This window comes from Varanus komodoensis, unplaced genomic scaffold, assembly GCF_004798865.1.
Source record: "Varanus komodoensis strain SLA01 unplaced genomic scaffold, ASM479886v1 scaffold14_1, whole genome shotgun sequence".
Taxonomy (NCBI): domain Eukaryota; kingdom Metazoa; phylum Chordata; class Lepidosauria; order Squamata; family Varanidae; genus Varanus; species Varanus komodoensis.
In genome coordinates, this window is record NW_025335438.1 from 10,609,907 (window position 1) to 10,627,474 (window position 17,568).

Below are 17,568 nucleotides of genomic sequence, written 5' to 3' on the forward strand. Positions count from 1 at the left end.
TGCTTGTCAACAGAGCTATGTGGGCTGCCTCTCTGTAGGAGAAAGCAATGATAAAAAGAGAAGGAAGAGAAAAAGCAATAAGGGTGGTGAAGATCTTGGATCCAGCCCTGGCCCTAGGGACATCTCCACAAAATCTCAGAGCAGTCATGTCCTGTTGGCAACTGGAGGGAAGAGGAGATAAGAGAAACACATCCAAACCCTTCCCCTTTATTCCAGATTAAAACTCTACACGCAGAGACTTCAACATCAGAATAGCCTTGCCCCACCATATTTCATCCTTCTCCAAATATCTTGTGCCAGGAAAGCTCTTAAAAGCTTACACATGGTTTTGATTGCTTGTTTCCAGTCACTGTATTGCCTAACTGTGGTTTTTGATATTTACCTGATGGTAGGATCCACCTCCCACTCCTTGCATTTGGTAGCACCCTGCTTCCATCCGGCTCTGTTCTGCTCTTCCACTGGACTGCATCCCACAGCTCCCAAGGGGAGACTGCCACATGTCTCCAAATCAGGGCACAGTTAATGTTTAGGTCTAGTTAGAGCAGATCTTTAAAAATGAGCAGGATTTAAGACTAAAAAGCAACACAGAGAATGCCTGAGAAGCTGGAGACAAACACCTTTTGGCATCTCAGGCATAGATGGTATTAGAGGGTGGCCTTCTAGAGATGCAATGCCAGTCTTCTGTTTGGAGCTCCGACTCTCTGGGAGGCCCCCACCCTGCCCATGGGCACTTGCTGATGATCTGTGGTATCTGATCCCCATTTTGCCACCTGTGCTTCATCTCCTGCTGCCCTACTCCCGAATATTCTGCTTCGGGTTTTTTTCCTAAAATGAAATGACCCCATTCCCCTCTCCAAAACTTCATTATACAAACAGGGTTCCTCTTTGAACTTAGAAGACCGGGTCCTTTAGGGATACCCGCAGGTTTTAGAGCACATGCGAATTAGCACATGCAAATTTGTGTGTTTAATTTTCCTATGGGAATGAACCCCGGATCTTCCGAGTACCCACCACGGCTCGTGGTCTCGGGCACATTTCCGAGGAGGAAAACGCGGCTGCAGCCTGCGTCTCACGAGCGACGCAGGCGCGCCGGGTCCGCGCCGGGTCCGACCAAAGGCGCGCCGGGTCCGACCAATCCCCGCCCACCTCTCCGTGGAAGAGGCACCTCTGGGTCCCCTTGCGCCGTGGGCGGGGAAGCGGATGGTCTGTGCCGTAGCCGCGTCGAACTTCTCCCTTTCCTTGACTCGGCGGCTGTTTGCGACGACTTTCGCAGGTCCCCGGGAAGGCGGACGGAAAGCCATCCCCTGGAGGAGCGAGCCTCGCCGCGACCGCCCCAGCCATGAGGCGCGCCATCCTGAAGTGGCTCCAGCCCGGGCAGAAGAAGTGCAGCACCTCCTTCGAAGGGGCCGTGCGCGAAGCCGACGCGGCCTCAGTGGCCTCGCAGGACGTTTTCAAGGTAAAGAGCTCGCCAGGCTCCAGCGCAATCCGCTGCACGTCTGAAGTCCCCGTGAGTTCAGTGGGGCACGCTCCCAGGTAAGCGCGTATGCGAGTCCAGCCTGAAGCAGCCGCCCCTTGGAGAAGTGGGGGAGGGGAGGAGGAGGTGTGCGCTGCTTTCAGGTATGTCCATTCTTTCAGAAAGACTGGGGCAATCCTCGTTTGGATCCAAGGCTCTATTTATGTGTTTCTCGTCTTTTCAAAATGCCAAGAGCAAATGTTTTATTGTGGGGGGCGGGGGAAGAGGTGCTAACAAGTAATTAAGGATGCTCTCTTATGCATGATGGGAGTTGTAAGTTTCTCTCTTTCACTCTAAACGTGCATAGAATTTCACCTTAAAAATGTAGAACACAATATGAATGGCCCATCAGGTCTTTTTGAAATGCAGAAATCCAGGAGGCAACTTTTCCCTTCATTGTGTATCTGGTCTCATAAACAACTGCACCTGTTGAAGCTTTTCCTGACAAACATAGGAGAAATCCTGCCAGAATCCCGACCGCACCCCAGGAGTAGTGTTCTGTTAGCCTGTTGCAACAAAAAAGCTTAAAAAACTAATCTCTATATTCTGGCAAAAGCTTTCATAGGGTATAACCAGAGCTTTAGTTTGAATTCCAAGAATGGAAAGTTCCAGGCTTTTCCAGAAGAACTCAGAAAGGTTCATTTCTCAAAGAACAATCAGATAGATTCTCCAAAGAGTAAAAGCAGGAGAGGAAGAGGCTGATGAATCACCAAGTTAAATCATATTTCGGTTATGCCAGTCTCCTCCTTTCCCTGCTTTCCAGAGCATCCCCCAAAGCCTGTCTCTGAGGTTGCTGTTGTGACCTCAGAGATGCAGCCAACTTTTTTTTTTCAGGCCAGTTACAAGTACTATGTTATCTTGAAAATAACAAACTTTACAAATATTTTAATCCAAAATTAGGTTATCTCAGATGGAAGTACTTGTAGACTACGAAGCTTCATTAAGAAGAATCGTGATGGACTTAAGAAACTGGATGACCTAAATGCCACTCCATTGCATCATGCTGCAGGAAATGGCCAACTTGAGTTAATGCAAATGATTATAGATGGTTCCTCAGTTGAAGGTGACATAAATGCATTCTTAAATTACAGCATGCATCTCTCTTTATGCATGTGCATACATATACTTTCATTACAGGATTTTTGTGCTCCAAGAAAGCTAATTATTTTAAATGAGATAAAAATAAAGTTTTGGCATGGGTTTTGCATTCTAAGGCTACACACTTGCTCATCCCCCCCCCCCCCATTCTTCCCTTGCATGTTCCAACTCCCTCCCTAACCACTTGGGTTTTAGCAAATCATAGACTGCTGCTATATCTAAACTGGGCAAATGTTAGTTGGACCAATAATCATTTGCGCAGTTTGGATGTAACAGCAAATTGGCTTCTACAGTTAAGGAAGTTAGGGATGGAGAAGTTTGTGAAGAAAGATAGACAAACAATTGTTTCACATTAAGTAGGAATCCCTTTGTTACCCCTGGGCAGCTAGGGAGCTGTCCAACAGAGAAATGGAGACAAAATGGTAGGATCCAATTGCTGAACCAGCAAGGAAGCTGTCACAAGACATCTGTGAAAAGGACTTAAAAAGTACAGGTGTTGTACCAGTTCCACTTAGTCCCAAATTGCTACTGATGCAGTGCATCAGTGGTTATTATGGTCCTAGAGACACTCAAATCATATTTCTTCTGCAGGGGTAAAATTGTGGAAAGGAAGCCCCATGTTGTGAGGTGAGTCCATCGCTCTCTGATGGTGACTTCTGTCCTAATTTTCTGTCATCTTTTCTTGTGATGTCCATGGGGTGATTGTGGAGGATAATAGAGCACAGGGGAATGTCTTCCATGCACTCATGGATATTTGATGTCTTAAACACAGAGTCCAGATGTTAATGTATCTACTGGAAAGTGGGTATTTCATTGGTATGTTACATTGACACCTGCATTTGCAAATGTTTTTAAAGTGATGTTATTAGCATCAGTGATTTTATGTGAAGTAAAAATGTGATGTAACATACCTTCTATTTTCCTACCCTTTTCCCTAGCACTAAATGTGACTGATTCCTCTGGAAATACACCGCTGCACTGGGCCACAAAAAAGAACCAGATTGAAAGTGTTAAATTACTTCTCAGCAGAGGAGCTAACCCAAACATTCTTAATTCCAATGCAATGGCTCCACTTCATTTGGCTGCACAGTGCCTTTACAATGACTTAGTTAAGGTAAAGCTAAATAGGAAGCCTTTATGCATGTAAATGAATTAATTGAATACTCATGGTTGAACTGTATGAACAGTTGCAAAAACATTTAAAGATGTACAACTGGATGAAATAAATGAGTTTGGATTTTGCAAGATGCTGTTCTATGTCTGGTATCCTCCAAATGTTTTTGATTACATCTCCTGCCAGCCCCTGCCAGCATGGCTAGTGGTTAGGGATTGTGAGAACTGTAATCTAAAATATCTGTAAAGCATCAGGTTGCCTACTTCTGCTGTACTGTATCATAGATGAAGAATGCTACATTCTGTTGACTATATACCTAAGCATAGGGTAAGTGTAGCTTGGCCAGTCCTTTAATTAGCCCCTGCCCAAACTGAAAACATGCACAAATTGACTGAGTATCTAGACAAGTCAGAAGTGATGTTGGTTAGGGCATCCTGGAAAACTAAAAGAAGAACATTCAGTTTATAGGATGAGGCCTTTTTATCCTTGGCTACCATCATTCATGCTGTTGAATGCAGTATCTAGGCTTTGTTCATTAAATGTGTGCTATATGTGAAGCTCTAGCTAGTATGAGAAGTGTGGCCAGACTTGTGAGGGGGTACAGCAAATATATCCAGGCAGGTTTTACTCAGTTAAACAGGTTTTATGTTCAGGCCAGGATCTACAATCCAGGTTGGGACCATGTAGTTCATGGTTTGTTTTGTAGTTACCGATGTTCTTGTAGAACGGGCATGTCAATAAATATGAACAAATAAACAGCAGATTTCTGCAGTTATGCCTAAGACCAATACAGCAATCATGTGGTAGCAGAGTCAAACATTTAAATTCTATTTTAATATTTAGGTTCTCATTGAACACAGCAGTACAGATGTAAACCTAGAAGGTGAGGGTGGGAACACACCCATATTAGTCGCATGTTATAAAGATAATCCTGAAGCACTGAAACTCCTGGTAAGTAGAATAATTAATATTTTGTTGGTGTATCTTTGTTCACCAATAAAGTACTATTTTCATCAACCTTTCATATTTTTATATTAAAAACTTGATATTACTACAAGTTGCTGATCATAGACTACTATAAATCCTAGAATAGACTGAAAGATACCATTGTGGTTTTGAAAGCTTTTCCAACCCTTCAGAGCAGATTTGGAGGGTGTGGGGAAAGAGGATTGCCCCCTTTCAGTGGATGGAAGCCATTCAATGAGCAAAAGAGCTTACCATCCAATGTTCTCAATAATTCATGTCCCAAATGTTAACCTTTAGACCCAAATCCACCATAGATTCCAGACCTGATATCTGTGTGAGGGATATCTAAGTTCCTTTTGCTATCAGAAGGCAAGTGCTTAGCATTTCTTTTAGGACTGGTTGCAATCCAGTAAAATGCAAATAGGAGACTATGTGATAGTTTAGGTACTTCTTATGAAATGTTCAGAAATTGTCATTAATTATCTGATCACTTTCTTTCAGATTGAAAATGGTGGTAAAATATGTAAAGCAAACAGTATAGGCTGCATGCCAGTCCACGCAGCTGCATTTTCTGGTGCAAAATTATGCATGGAAATTATTATAAAAAGGGGTAAATACACTTTGTAAATCTTCCTATAATGCATATTTCAATCAAAGTAGCACTCATTGAGGCCCTGTTCTTTTAAAATGTAGACTGTATTTGGATTATATATTTCTCATGGTTACAACTATCAATTGGCCATACTCTGATAATAGATATTCAGCTTGGAGGCGGGCAGATATGTGATCGATTTTACTTTGAGTTCAGTACCAGTCTCTTCCCCACAAGTTCTGTCTTTTTCTTTTTCCAGCAGATAAAGACAATAGGTTCCTAACAGTATTCTTTTATTGTGTTAATGTGGGACATCCAGGACTGACTGTGATACTAAGAGGGTAATGTAAAGGTTATTAACAAGAAGCATGCATCAAGTTAATGAGCTAGCTAATGTTCGAAAAGAAACTGGACAGCCATCTGAATAGGATGGTGTGAATTGGTGTCCTGCAACAGCAGGGGTTGGACCCAATAGCCTTCATGGCCCCTTCCAATTTTACTGTTCTATGATTCCATGATTTGAAATTGAGTTCTGCACATGTTAGTTGATTCCAAAATGAACCTTTCTCCTCCTTTCTTCATCAAATGGCGTTAATACTATTCTCAGGGATGTTCTTGCTGCTTGGGAGGCCAGATGTGGGAATGCTGGCCTCCCAATTACCTAATCAGCTAGTTCTCTGGACTTAGTGTCAAACGTTAGAGCTTATTAGGTTACATCCAGCTCCCTCTGGCCCTCCCTGTTCCACAGTGTCTCCCCACAAACCAGGCATGGTCTTGTTCTCACCAGCCACTTGGTTTATCTTGAAACTCACTTCCTTGGAATTTTATCTAAAAATACCAGCCCTGCCTCTTCTTCCATTTCAGATACAGAGACTGAGGTATCCATCCTGGAATGCTGTATTTTGAGAGAAGAGGTCCCTGTCCCTATGCTTTGCTATTATTTGAACTGGTTGTTTAAATGGACAAACTAACGTAGTCTTTCTGTTAGGTGTGGGAATATGTATGCAGTCCAACCTGTTATGCTTTGAATCACTGGGCTATGATAAAACTATGGGCTGCAGCAAGTCTTGGCCTCATGTACTTTCTCTTTCTCTCCCCTCATGTACTTTCTCTTTCTCTCCACACTAAACTGTGGCTAACATAAAATGAAAGCATAAAATTCCGATCCCCTTGCAGTTGTACCAGGGGAGGAGGACAGTGAAAGCATAGGAACACAAGGATTTAGTAATATTTCTGAAAAAGGTCTCTATGAAACCTTGGCCCTTAGTCCTAGAAGCACAAATGCATTTGATTACTTATTTAAGCTGAACAAAATCATGTCACACGGGGCAAATTTGTTCTTTGCATGCAGTGCTTATTACCTTATTGTGTTCATAACATTAGTTTATATATCTTATTAAATATATCTGCATGAATCATGTAGCAACAGGAATTGCTTTGGCAAAATAAAGATAGGAAAAATTTGGGGAAAATGTATTAACTGTTCCTTCTTTGAAACATCATTACCTGCACTTTGTAAGCACATTTATTCATTCTTAAGGTGAAGTCCTAGGTTATTCTCCTAAAAGTCACATCAATTTTACTAACACTGGAAAGTGCAGCCCTCTTCATCTAGCAGTTCAGAGTGGAGACTTGGAAATGATTAAAATGTGCATTGAATATGGAGCGCAAATTGATCTGAAGCAGGTGAGCGGTAATAAAATAAATGTTCATTTAATTATTTGGGACATCATCTAGTCAAGGTTTGGCAGTTTTAAATATCTGTTGATTTATGCCTAGCTGTGTAACACTAAATTTAGTGGGTATTTATTTGAGGTTAATTGCTTTATCCTTAGATAACTACTGTAGCTAAACCACTTAATATGTGTGCTTATTATGTGAATACATGTGAATGCAGTTTGCTCTCCAAACATAAAAATTCTATGAGTCTTTCTCTTTCTTTCACCTTTTCAGCTCTTTATCTCCCCTCACCTTTTTATGCATGCACATTCAAATGTTTCTTACTTATTATAAACTGTGCTTAAGAGGCAAAATGAATATATATATGTATATGAGCCTGTGACCTGGACTCTGAGTTTAAACTTCAAGTCCATACAATTAGGAATCTAGATCTTTACAGAGACTTTAAAACATTTGATGCTGGAATAGGGATTATGAGTGGGATTTTGTGCTTTGTATTCCCTTATAGAATGACAAATGCACAGCTCTTCATTTTGCTGCTACCCAAGGAGCTACTGAAATTCTTAAACTGATGATGTCATCTTATGAAGGCGATGAACCTATCATTGATGCATTAGATGGAAATAAGGAAACTTTGCTTCACAGGTTAGGCTTTTGCTTAATTTCACTGTATTACCCTCTGTCACTTTCGTACTATTATATTTTCCTCAAGATTTCAAAAAGTCCATTTTAAATTTGACCACCAGTCATGATTAGGACTCTGTAGTGATCTGTAGTAGTAGTAGATTTATTTATTTATTTATTTATTTATTTATTTATTTAAGATATTTGTATGCCATCCTTTGCAAGAGCCTCAGGACGGCTTACACAAATAAAATTACACAATAAATTGACAACCCACTCTGGCTGCAAATTAAAATATGGTTATAAAATTCAATATTAAAGTAGTAGACTCTGTAGTAATCATATGGATTGCCTCATTACTCATAAACCCCTGAACTCAAATGGTTATAAGCATCCAATTTTGAGTGGGAGGAAGAGTACAGGTAATCTATTCTTCCCCACACCTCCAGCGCTGCATTCATCCAAATGGCCATTTTTAGCCACCTAACTAAGGCACATGGAAGGTGAAGAGAGGACAACGAAGTGCCATCAGATGGAGCCAAGGGTCAGACTAGATGGTCTGGGAGATCCCTTCTGACTCGCTCTGTTTCTCTGTTTCTATGTTTATTTCATATCTTGGTGGCCCAAATCTCCTCCCCTGCCTGCTCTCCAGAACTACCCCTTAACCCTATCTCCAGAGTTGCTTTTCCAACCTAGAAGAGGCAGTCAGTGTGATTTTTTCCCCCACCCCAGCTGCAAGGTATGGAGGAAGGAGGATTCGAGCACAAATTTCACTCTGTAAAATCATAACTATCTTCCACCTCATCTATATAAATTCAGATTGTTCTTTAGCTCTTTGGGCAATGCCTACTGAACACTTGTTTGCTCTCCCTGCTGATTCACTTGGAGTAAGCAACTTAAGTTTAAGTCAGTAAGCATTACTGTCTTCCTTTTGTGTTCATGCATAATCATTTTTTTCATTTTATGAAAAATACATGTCATAGAAAGAAATTTCTTCATTGCCACTGTAAAGAAGAACAGAAGAACATCACAGTTGTAAGATTATATACACACGGGTGATAGTAACCAAAGTCTGAAGCTGCCTTAATATAGTCTTGTCAGGTTGTCAGGGGAAAAAGTTCCTAGCACTAATGTGCTTTTATTGTAATATTCTGGTTTGCTTTTCATTTTTCCCATAGGGCGGCATTGTTTGATCACTGTGAACTGGCAGAGTATCTGATATCAATGGTGAATATTTAATTTTAAATGAAATTATAATAGTAATAAATGTTGGCTTTAACCTTGCTATCAGGTTGTATGATAACTTGCACAAAGACCCACTTGAAAAAATTAATTTCCTGTTTAGCAAGTACAGGAAATTGACAGTGATGTATGCATGTTTGGGTACGTGTAAGCTTGATGATATTAAACAATATGCACTTGAAAATTTATAGTGCCACTAAAAGTTGGGATCTAAGAAAAGAACAGATAGTGGAGGAAAAAGTCATGCTGACAGATACATTTAATTTCATCGCAGCAGCTCTTTTTAAACTCAAACGGCTTATCTTTTTAGCAGTGGCAAATGTTGCTGGGATTAAAATAGAAGCACTGCTTATCTTTATGGCTTGCCTTTCTGTTCACTTGCCTCTTCTTTCAGTTTTGACCAATGCTCACAGGAACATCATATGATGAGGACAGAAAATGATAACAAAGAAACATTTATTATTTTGCATTGAACTTTCATGTTTTTATATATAAAACAAACAAATTCATTTTGATAAAATAGCAAACACAATCCTCTATCCCTTCCTTTTATGAAAAATACAGGCATTATCTGTCTAAAGCCAGCTTGTGCTTGGTTGCTGCAAAAGTTCCAGGGAAAAGAATGCTTGTGCTTGCCCGGCACTCTCCATATATCCTTCATCCTCATTTGTGATGTCTTTCAGCCCACTACCTACAGCCAGTGCATGAAGTGGTCACGCTGGGTACAAGATGACCTCATTTCCTATGGATATCAGTAGTTGTGAGGCTTGTGTGTGTCAGCTTTGGAATTCCAGCTTGCTGGAAGCCTGTACACATAGAAGTCTGTGCCTGTAGGGCTCCCCACCACAATATAAGGCAAGGAGAGTGACTTCATTTGATTACTGCATAACAGGAGGCTTTGATCTATTCATCCACCAAGAGCTATTTCAGCCTATAGTATGCTGCAAATAAGCATCTTCCTGTTAAGGTAATATTTACACTGCCTTGTGTTTGTGAATGATCATACCACATGGCAGATGAGTCAGTCTGGATTGGTTTTTCCATGCACAAAACAAACAAGCACTTCCAGAATCGTTGACTTCCACATTAAAGTCAAATCCTTAGCAAAACTATTTCTTTGAAATGAACTTTGTTTCCACTCTTACTGAGAAGTTCTTAAAGGGCTATTTCCTTTGGATGAGATAGAGCCAGTAATTGATAGAGGTCATGTTTTAATGATCATTTCTCAGCTTTATTAAACCAAAATATTTTGTCTTCTTGTCCATCCCGTTGTTCTTCCCTTTTCTGAAAAAGTCCCTAATTTCATCTGAACTGGGGTGCTATGATTATCTGTTTCAGAATAACTGGAGTGTTAAATGATATTTTGCAGGTGGTTTTTATTTATCTATTTATTTATTTAAAACTTTTATATGCCATCCCTTATGCCTTGGCACCTTGGGACGGTTCACAATCCATAAAATTGAAATACAATAATACAATGAAAATAAAATCACATGTATAAAAACATAATTCAATAAAAATTTACCTAAAAGACAAAATCAAAGTGACTGTTCAACACAATTAAAATATTAATTTTTAAATTTTTAAACAGAATTCATATTTGCCTTCCTCTGATTGGGTCCAGGAAGTTAAAAAGCTCAGTTTAGGGCAGCGGTGGATACAGTAGGTTCAGTCTTCTTTCCTGCTGTGCATTCAGTATATACAATATACACACAGACATAAAAGGCTTCTGATCGACAGTTTCATTGGGATAGGATTCTAAATGGTTGTGAGCAAGGCAGTTGCATTACTATTCTCAGAGTATGAGGAATGATTTTGAAATGATTCTTATGGAAAGGTCTTTATTTATTATTTTGAACTTTATTTTCATTATACTGCTTTAAAAGTTTGGAGAAAATTAATCAAGCATATGAATCTGCTGTATCTTCCAAAGACTGTTATACCTTGCAATGGGAAGAGGATTGTCAATGTGCCAGTGCCAGACTAGTCTACTGTATTTTGCTTCACTCACACAATATTCTAAGATAGCTGGTTCCATAATAACAGCACCCACTTATATCATGTTGACATAGTCCTCCTTGCATGTGAACCTATACATATGTATGATAATGCATCTGCTTAAAGACCTGTTCCAGGTATCGAGGAAGTCCATATTCAGTGGCTATGGGATCTGAAAAACATGCAGCTTTTATGCAGACCAATATAATAGGTTTCTGGTTTTATTACATGCATTTTAATAAAAAATATTCCTGCATCATTAATGAGTTTTTCATTGCAGGGAGCAAAAATTGATAGTGTTGACATTGAGGGTCGAACTCCACTTCTACTTGCCACTTCTTGTGCATCATGGAAAACAGTAAATTTACTACTCTCAAAAGGTATGGAATAAACTCAACAATGTATCATGAACAATACCAATGTTAGTCAATGGGGCTATTTCTATTAGTGATTCTATTCAATAGCTTTCTATACGTTAGCTTAAAATATCTGTTTCCCTCTGATTATTTAGGAGCAAATGTAGAGTTAAAAGATCATCTTGGTCGTAACTTTTTGCATCTAACAGTTCTGCATCCTGGAGGATTACAGCATCTTAAAGAACAGTTTTTGAAGGTAAAAAAGCATTTATTTGTGTATGTTTATAATGGGCACATAGGTAACATGTTCTGAGAAACTATTTTCATTTTCTTCAGAACATTCTTATGGTGAATTGTTTATATTTGTGATCTATTCATGGCACTCAGTGTAGCTCTTTAAAATATTTTGTAAAGTATTATATGCTACTAATGTTGCTAAGAGTTTTAGGGTACAATCTGTTGTATGCTTAGTTAGGAAACTCCTACAATGCTCTACCCTTTCCAACATCATTGAGGGTAGAAGCAATTTTTCAGAGTCCCAGCCTGGAGCTGGCTCAGAAAGAACTGCACTGGGCATCTCTCTGAGACTGCAGCTGTGCCTGTTGGAGAGGGCAAAGGGGCATCGTGGTTGAGACTGCTGCCTCTGTTCCTCATTCCAATCATAGGATGCACATAAGCCTCTGAGTCTGGTGCCCTAGGCACAGGAAAGGTGTGTAGGACATAGAATTGCACCCTTGGCACTTAACCATAGAGATAATTATACAGAGAACCATTTCACATTTTTGTTCATTTATGTTTATCAAACTGTTAATGGAAATTTTTATAATTTTATATCTTTCTTCAAAGCCTCAGTAGAGAAATTAATGAGCTTAAATGGGAAAAAAGTCTTTGCTTTAGAGATAACTTGCACAGAATGTTGTTAACAAGCCCCCCTTTTTGTATGTGGCAGATGAAACATATTAAAGACCTTGTAACTGAGGAAGATAATGAAGGATGTACTCCTTTACATTATGCATGCAGACAAGGGGTACCACTTTCAGTGAACAGCCTCCTTGAACTGAATGTTTCCATCTATTCCAAAAGCAGGGACAAGAAATCTCCTTTGCATTTTGCAGCCAGGTAAGCTCCTGCCCTGCCTCTTTGCCCACTTTACATTCCAGATGGAACTATTAATAATTTGCACATAAATTTTTTATGTGTAGCTATGGTCGAATCAACACCTGCCAGCGCCTTCTACGTGACATGGAAGATACCAGGCTTTTGAATGAAGGAGACAAGAAGGGGATGACTCCTCTCCACCTGGCTGCTCAAAATGGCCATGAAAAAGTTGTACAGTTTCTCTTGAAAAAAGGTGCCCTCTTCCTCTGGTAAGAATGTACATTTTGGCCTTTTTTTTTCTTTTGAAGGTGAAATAACAAAAATGTAGAGTAATTGCATGTATTTGATGTCCATTTCAATATAATGAATATGCTCAGCAAGGAGTTATACTGGACATTGCTATAAACTATTTTAAACCAAAAGGCAAAACTCATTTCACAATATAGATTTCATGTAAATTGAATGAGATTGGGAACTATCTACATAGTACTCACTTGTGCATATGACCTCCAGTCCAGTAGGACATGCATGTACTTCCAAAACACACCTGGGAATTTGTGGTTCAACAGAGTGCTAATTTCTATGCCCAAGGTTACTATTGAAACACGGATATATAAATACCTCAATTTTAAAGGCAATGCATATTTTGTGCATTTCACATTTCCAGATATTTAAAGCACTACATTTTACATTGTGCTAACATGGCAATAAACAGTGTAACCATAAAAAGCAAACTGGAAATTGGAAATATAATTTAAAAACAAATTAATATATTTTATTTTAATATTAAAATCTGTATAATTATTAAAATTAAAATTTAATATTCATATATTAATATATTTCAGCATTTACAGTGTTGTGTATTTATGCATTGATTATGCTATGTATTTATGTATTCATACTTATACCAATATATTCAGATTTTGCCTTTCTTCAAATCAATGCAGGTTAGCCATGAACACTCGCTATAGAGTAATAAAATTAGAATATCTTTCTCTGCTTTGTTCCAATCTGTTTGTCAAAAGTGATTTTAAAGGGTGGACTGCTTTACATCATGCTGCCTTTGGAGGTTATACTCGCACAATGCGGATCATCTTGAACACTAATGTGAAATGCACAGATAAAGTGGATGAAGAAGGGGTAGGTGTATATACATTCTTCAGCTATAATACTGCAAAATTCTATGAGGGGTTCCAATTGGACATATGAAATATTATTTATTTAAAACATTTCTATGCCGCCCCCATCGCAACAAAGCCTCAGGGCGGCTCACAAAGAATACATAAAAGCATACATTAATAATAATAATATAACAATTAAAAAAAACATTTAAAAACCCCCAGTGCATTCTCGGCTAAAAATGTTAAAATCCTAATTAATTCAATAATTTAACAATTAAAATAAGTTTTAAATAAAAAGGTCTTAGCCTGGCGCCGAAAAACAACAACGGCGCCAGGTGGACCTCTCTGGGGAGTGCATTGCATAGATGGGGCGCCACCGCAGAGAAAGCCCTCCTCTGGGTACTCACCCTCCTAATATCATTCACGGAGCATTCCCAGAGAAGGGCATCCATTGCTGATCTCAAGGGGTGGGAGGGCATATATGGGCCAAGCAGTTTAGGGCTTTATAGGTCATAACCAACACCTTGAATTGGGCCCGGACTTCAGTCAGGAGCCAGTGGAGATGACGGAGAACTGGGCTTATATGAGAACAACGCCCAGTCCCCGTCAGCAACCTGGCAGCTCTATTCTGCACCAATTGAAGTATCCGGACCGTCTTCAAGGGTAGCCTCACGTAGAGCACGTTACAGAAATCTAATTGGGAAGTTACCAGCGCGTGTGTCACTGTCGCCAGGCAGTCGTTCTCCAGGAAGGGACGCAGCTGATGTATCAGCCGAAGCTGAAGGAAGGCGCTCCTCGCCACTGCCGTCACCTGAGCTTCTAGAGACAGCTCAGGGTCAAGAAGCACTCCTAAGCTGCGAACCCTGTCCATCAGAGGGAGTGCAACCCCATTTAGGAAAAGGCCCAAGTCCCCCATCCCGAGCCACCCACCAATAGGACATCCGTCTTGTCTGGATTGAGCTTCAGTTTATTGGCCCTCATCCAGCCCATTACCTTGGCCAGGCACCGGTTCAGCACAGCCACTGCCTCACCTGGATTGGTGGAAACCAAGAGGTAGAGCTGGGTATCATCAGCGTACTGATGATTCCGCAGCCCACACCTCCTGATGACCTCTCCCAGCGGTTTCATTATGAGATTAAGTGTGTGTAGACAGCCATGGATTAAATCCAGGCCAGACTAAAAAGGTTGCTGCTGAAAGTTGAAGCCTTAAATGGCTAGGAACAACAACAAGGATTGTCTTCTTCCATATTTATTTATTTATTTATTTATTTATTTATTTATTTATTTATTTATTTAAACATTTTTATGCCGCCCCATTCGCCAAAGCCTCGGGGCGGCTTACAGCAATTAGTTAAATAATTATAATTAAAAATATAAACATTAAAATAAAATACATACAATATAAAATAAGCCGCCCTGGCCAGATAAAATTCAATAATAATAACATTTAAAATGCTGCTTAAATAAAAAGGTCTTCGCCTGGCGCCGAAAAACAAATAACGACGGCGCCAGGCGGACCTCTCTGGGGAGCGCGTTCCATAACTTAGGCGCCACCGCTGAGAAAGCCCTCCTCTGAGTACCCACCCTCCTAATTTCTTTCACGGAGGGTTCCCGGAGAAGGGCCTCTCCCGCCGATCTCAGGGGGCGGCTGGGCATATATGGATGTAAGCGCTCCTTCAGGTAACCAGGACCCAAGCCGTTTAGGGCTTTATAGGTCATCACCAACACCTTGAATTGGACCCGGACTTCAATGGGAAGCCAGTGAAGCTGACGGAGAACTGGAGTCATGTGAACATAACGTCCAGTCCCTGTCAGCAGCCTGGCAGCTCTATTTTGAACCAATTGAAGTATATTCCTGCCCAGTTGCTCATCTACCATTAGAGGTTCCTCTCTGGTACTGCCACTTTCAATGGTGTGATGGATGACTACTATCAAAAGAATCTTCTCTATAGTGGCCCCTGTCTCTGCGATACTCTTCTTGCCCTGTCATTTTAACTGAATATGCTTAGATGACAAGTTAGGACCGCTGTCCTCCAGCAGGCATCTTTAATCTGCTGCTTTGATTATTAATTGTACTGGTGATTCTTTAATGTTTGCAATATTTCAGTGTTGAAGATTGTATTTTAATATTATTTTTCTCTCATTAATATTGTCATTCTTGCTGTTGATTATGTTTGAACCACCCCCAGAGCATTTGGTAGTTACATTTAATACATAGATAAATAAGTAGTAATACACTGATTTCCTGCTCTCTCCCCTGTAGTTGCCTGATAATCTGCACTGGAAGATTTGCCAGCTTCCCAGAGCAGTTGTTAATGGTGCAGGAATCAGCCCCCTGCCAAGATAAAAATTATACAAAATGTTTTGTCCAAAATTTTATAAAGAATTCTGATCTGTATTTCCCCATCTCTGATCATACACTTTGTCACCGTCTCTTTTACTTTATTGGTAATGCACACAGCATCTTAGTTGAGAACTATGTGCATACCTGTTTGAACTTTTGTTTTTTAATTGGTTAGTTCCATAAGTCATAGTTAGAGTAGTTAAAATCTAAGTAGAGGTATTTACCTATCAATTATCTTAGCACTTTATAAGAAATAAATTATGAATCCCACCCAGAAGTGCCTACTGTCTACCAAAGAAATGTAGGAAGAGGGATGGAAGTGGCAGAAGGACTAAACTGAAGAACTATAAAATTCTTTCAGTTATATATGCTGTTTTGCTCATATTCCAATAAGCTTATATTTGATATGTTGATAAAGAATACAGCTCTCCATCTTGCTGCCAGAGAAGGCCATGCAAAGGCAGTTAGAATGCTTCTTTATGACAATGCCAAAATTCTTCTAAACAAAGTTGAAGCTTCTTTTCTTCATGAAGCTGTACATAATAGACGGAAAGATGTTGTAAATGTTGTCATCTTGCATAAAAGGTAAGCAAATTCTGGATAACAATGTATACAGGTCTAACATTACTCAAATGTATTTCTACCATTTCTGATTGTAACTGCATTTGACACTATTTCATTCCTGCACCATTACACTATTCATATTTGCCTCTTCATATGAAAAGGTTCTTTCTCTGAAGCATTATCCATGGTTAAAGATGGCTAAAGAGATATTAATTGTTGCCCTTTCTCTTCCCCTCCCTCCCTTCCCCTTGCCTCACCACTTTCCCTCTCTGTGAAGTCTGATAAAGATTTTCATGCTGAAACTTTGTACTCTCCCAGTTAAAAATGGAATAATACACAGTGATTTGTTGTTTCATGGACTTGCCAGTAATTGTTATGTTCTGGAAGTGAAAAAACCCCTTTTGTTTAAGATAAGATTTAGAGCTCTAACAAATTCATTAATATACCAAACACACAAAAACCTTAAGCTAAGATTCCTGCCTTAAGAGCCATGCCATGGGTTTGGTTTAGAATAATATTAAGTGTAGTTCAGCTCATGTTGGAAGAAGTAGGTGGGGAAGTGATTCTGCCTTTACCCTGAAGTCCTCTGTATCTCTTTTTCTGGTGGACAGAGAAACTACAGAGGCTTTAGGGAAGACATGGGGAGCTGAGAAGAGACAGGGAGTCACTGTCCCATTCTCTTCTTTTAGCATCTAGCCCTTAATGTTGATTTATTAGATCTCAGGGCTTTCTGCTTTCATAGAGGCCAATCTAGATCCAACACAATGGAAAAAGAAAATATACTCTGTGGTCTCACATACTGGGATGCTTTGTTGGACAGAAACTTTGTAGTTACCTCTGTAGCAATTACTTGTTCTACCTACTGAAAGTCTTCCTGAACTTTAATTACTGGTATTGCTGTTTGAATTCTCACAAGAGTGTTATTATGTTGGTATTCTTTATGAAATAACAAAAAATATCATCTCAATAGAAAACCTGAGAGACTGCTTTGGATGAGGGTTGGAAGAATTCCAAATTTCAGGAAAACTAGATAAAAATATCAGTTATAACAACTTAAGTATTGGAATGAAAGCAGGTATTTTTCACTTTATACACCAGAATAAAGAGGGAAATGTTGTCACCAAAACCCAACTTTCCATTGAAAGATTCACTTAATCCTACTCTTCATCTTGTGGCATTCAAATAAAAACCAAGAACTGGAGCTATAAGTCTTTATTTTTTTACACAGCTATATTGTAACCTGGTTCACATGATACAG

At 39.6% G+C, this 17,568-nt stretch overlaps 1 protein-coding gene across 1 annotated transcript in view; it reads left to right on the forward strand.

Annotated features, from left to right (window-relative positions):
* Positions 1–1,339: 1,339 nt before the first annotated feature.
* Positions 1,340–17,568, forward strand: part of TRPA1 (transient receptor potential cation channel subfamily A member 1) — a 31,550-nt gene continuing 15,321 nt past the window's right edge. The window contains exons 1-14 of the mRNA XM_044424056.1: positions 1,340–1,456; positions 2,414–2,576; positions 3,550–3,725; positions 4,569–4,676; positions 5,193–5,301; positions 6,824–6,969; positions 7,472–7,608; positions 8,766–8,814; positions 11,108–11,207; positions 11,339–11,439; positions 12,133–12,302; positions 12,386–12,550; positions 13,307–13,421; positions 16,165–16,331. Of these exons, the coding sequence (XP_044279991.1) occupies positions 1,340–1,456; positions 2,414–2,576; positions 3,550–3,725; positions 4,569–4,676; positions 5,193–5,301; positions 6,824–6,969; positions 7,472–7,608; positions 8,766–8,814; positions 11,108–11,207; positions 11,339–11,439; positions 12,133–12,302; positions 12,386–12,550; positions 13,307–13,421; positions 16,165–16,331 (1,823 nt within the window). The remainder of the gene's footprint in view (positions 1,457–2,413; positions 2,577–3,549; positions 3,726–4,568; positions 4,677–5,192; positions 5,302–6,823; positions 6,970–7,471; positions 7,609–8,765; positions 8,815–11,107; positions 11,208–11,338; positions 11,440–12,132; positions 12,303–12,385; positions 12,551–13,306; positions 13,422–16,164; positions 16,332–17,568) is intronic.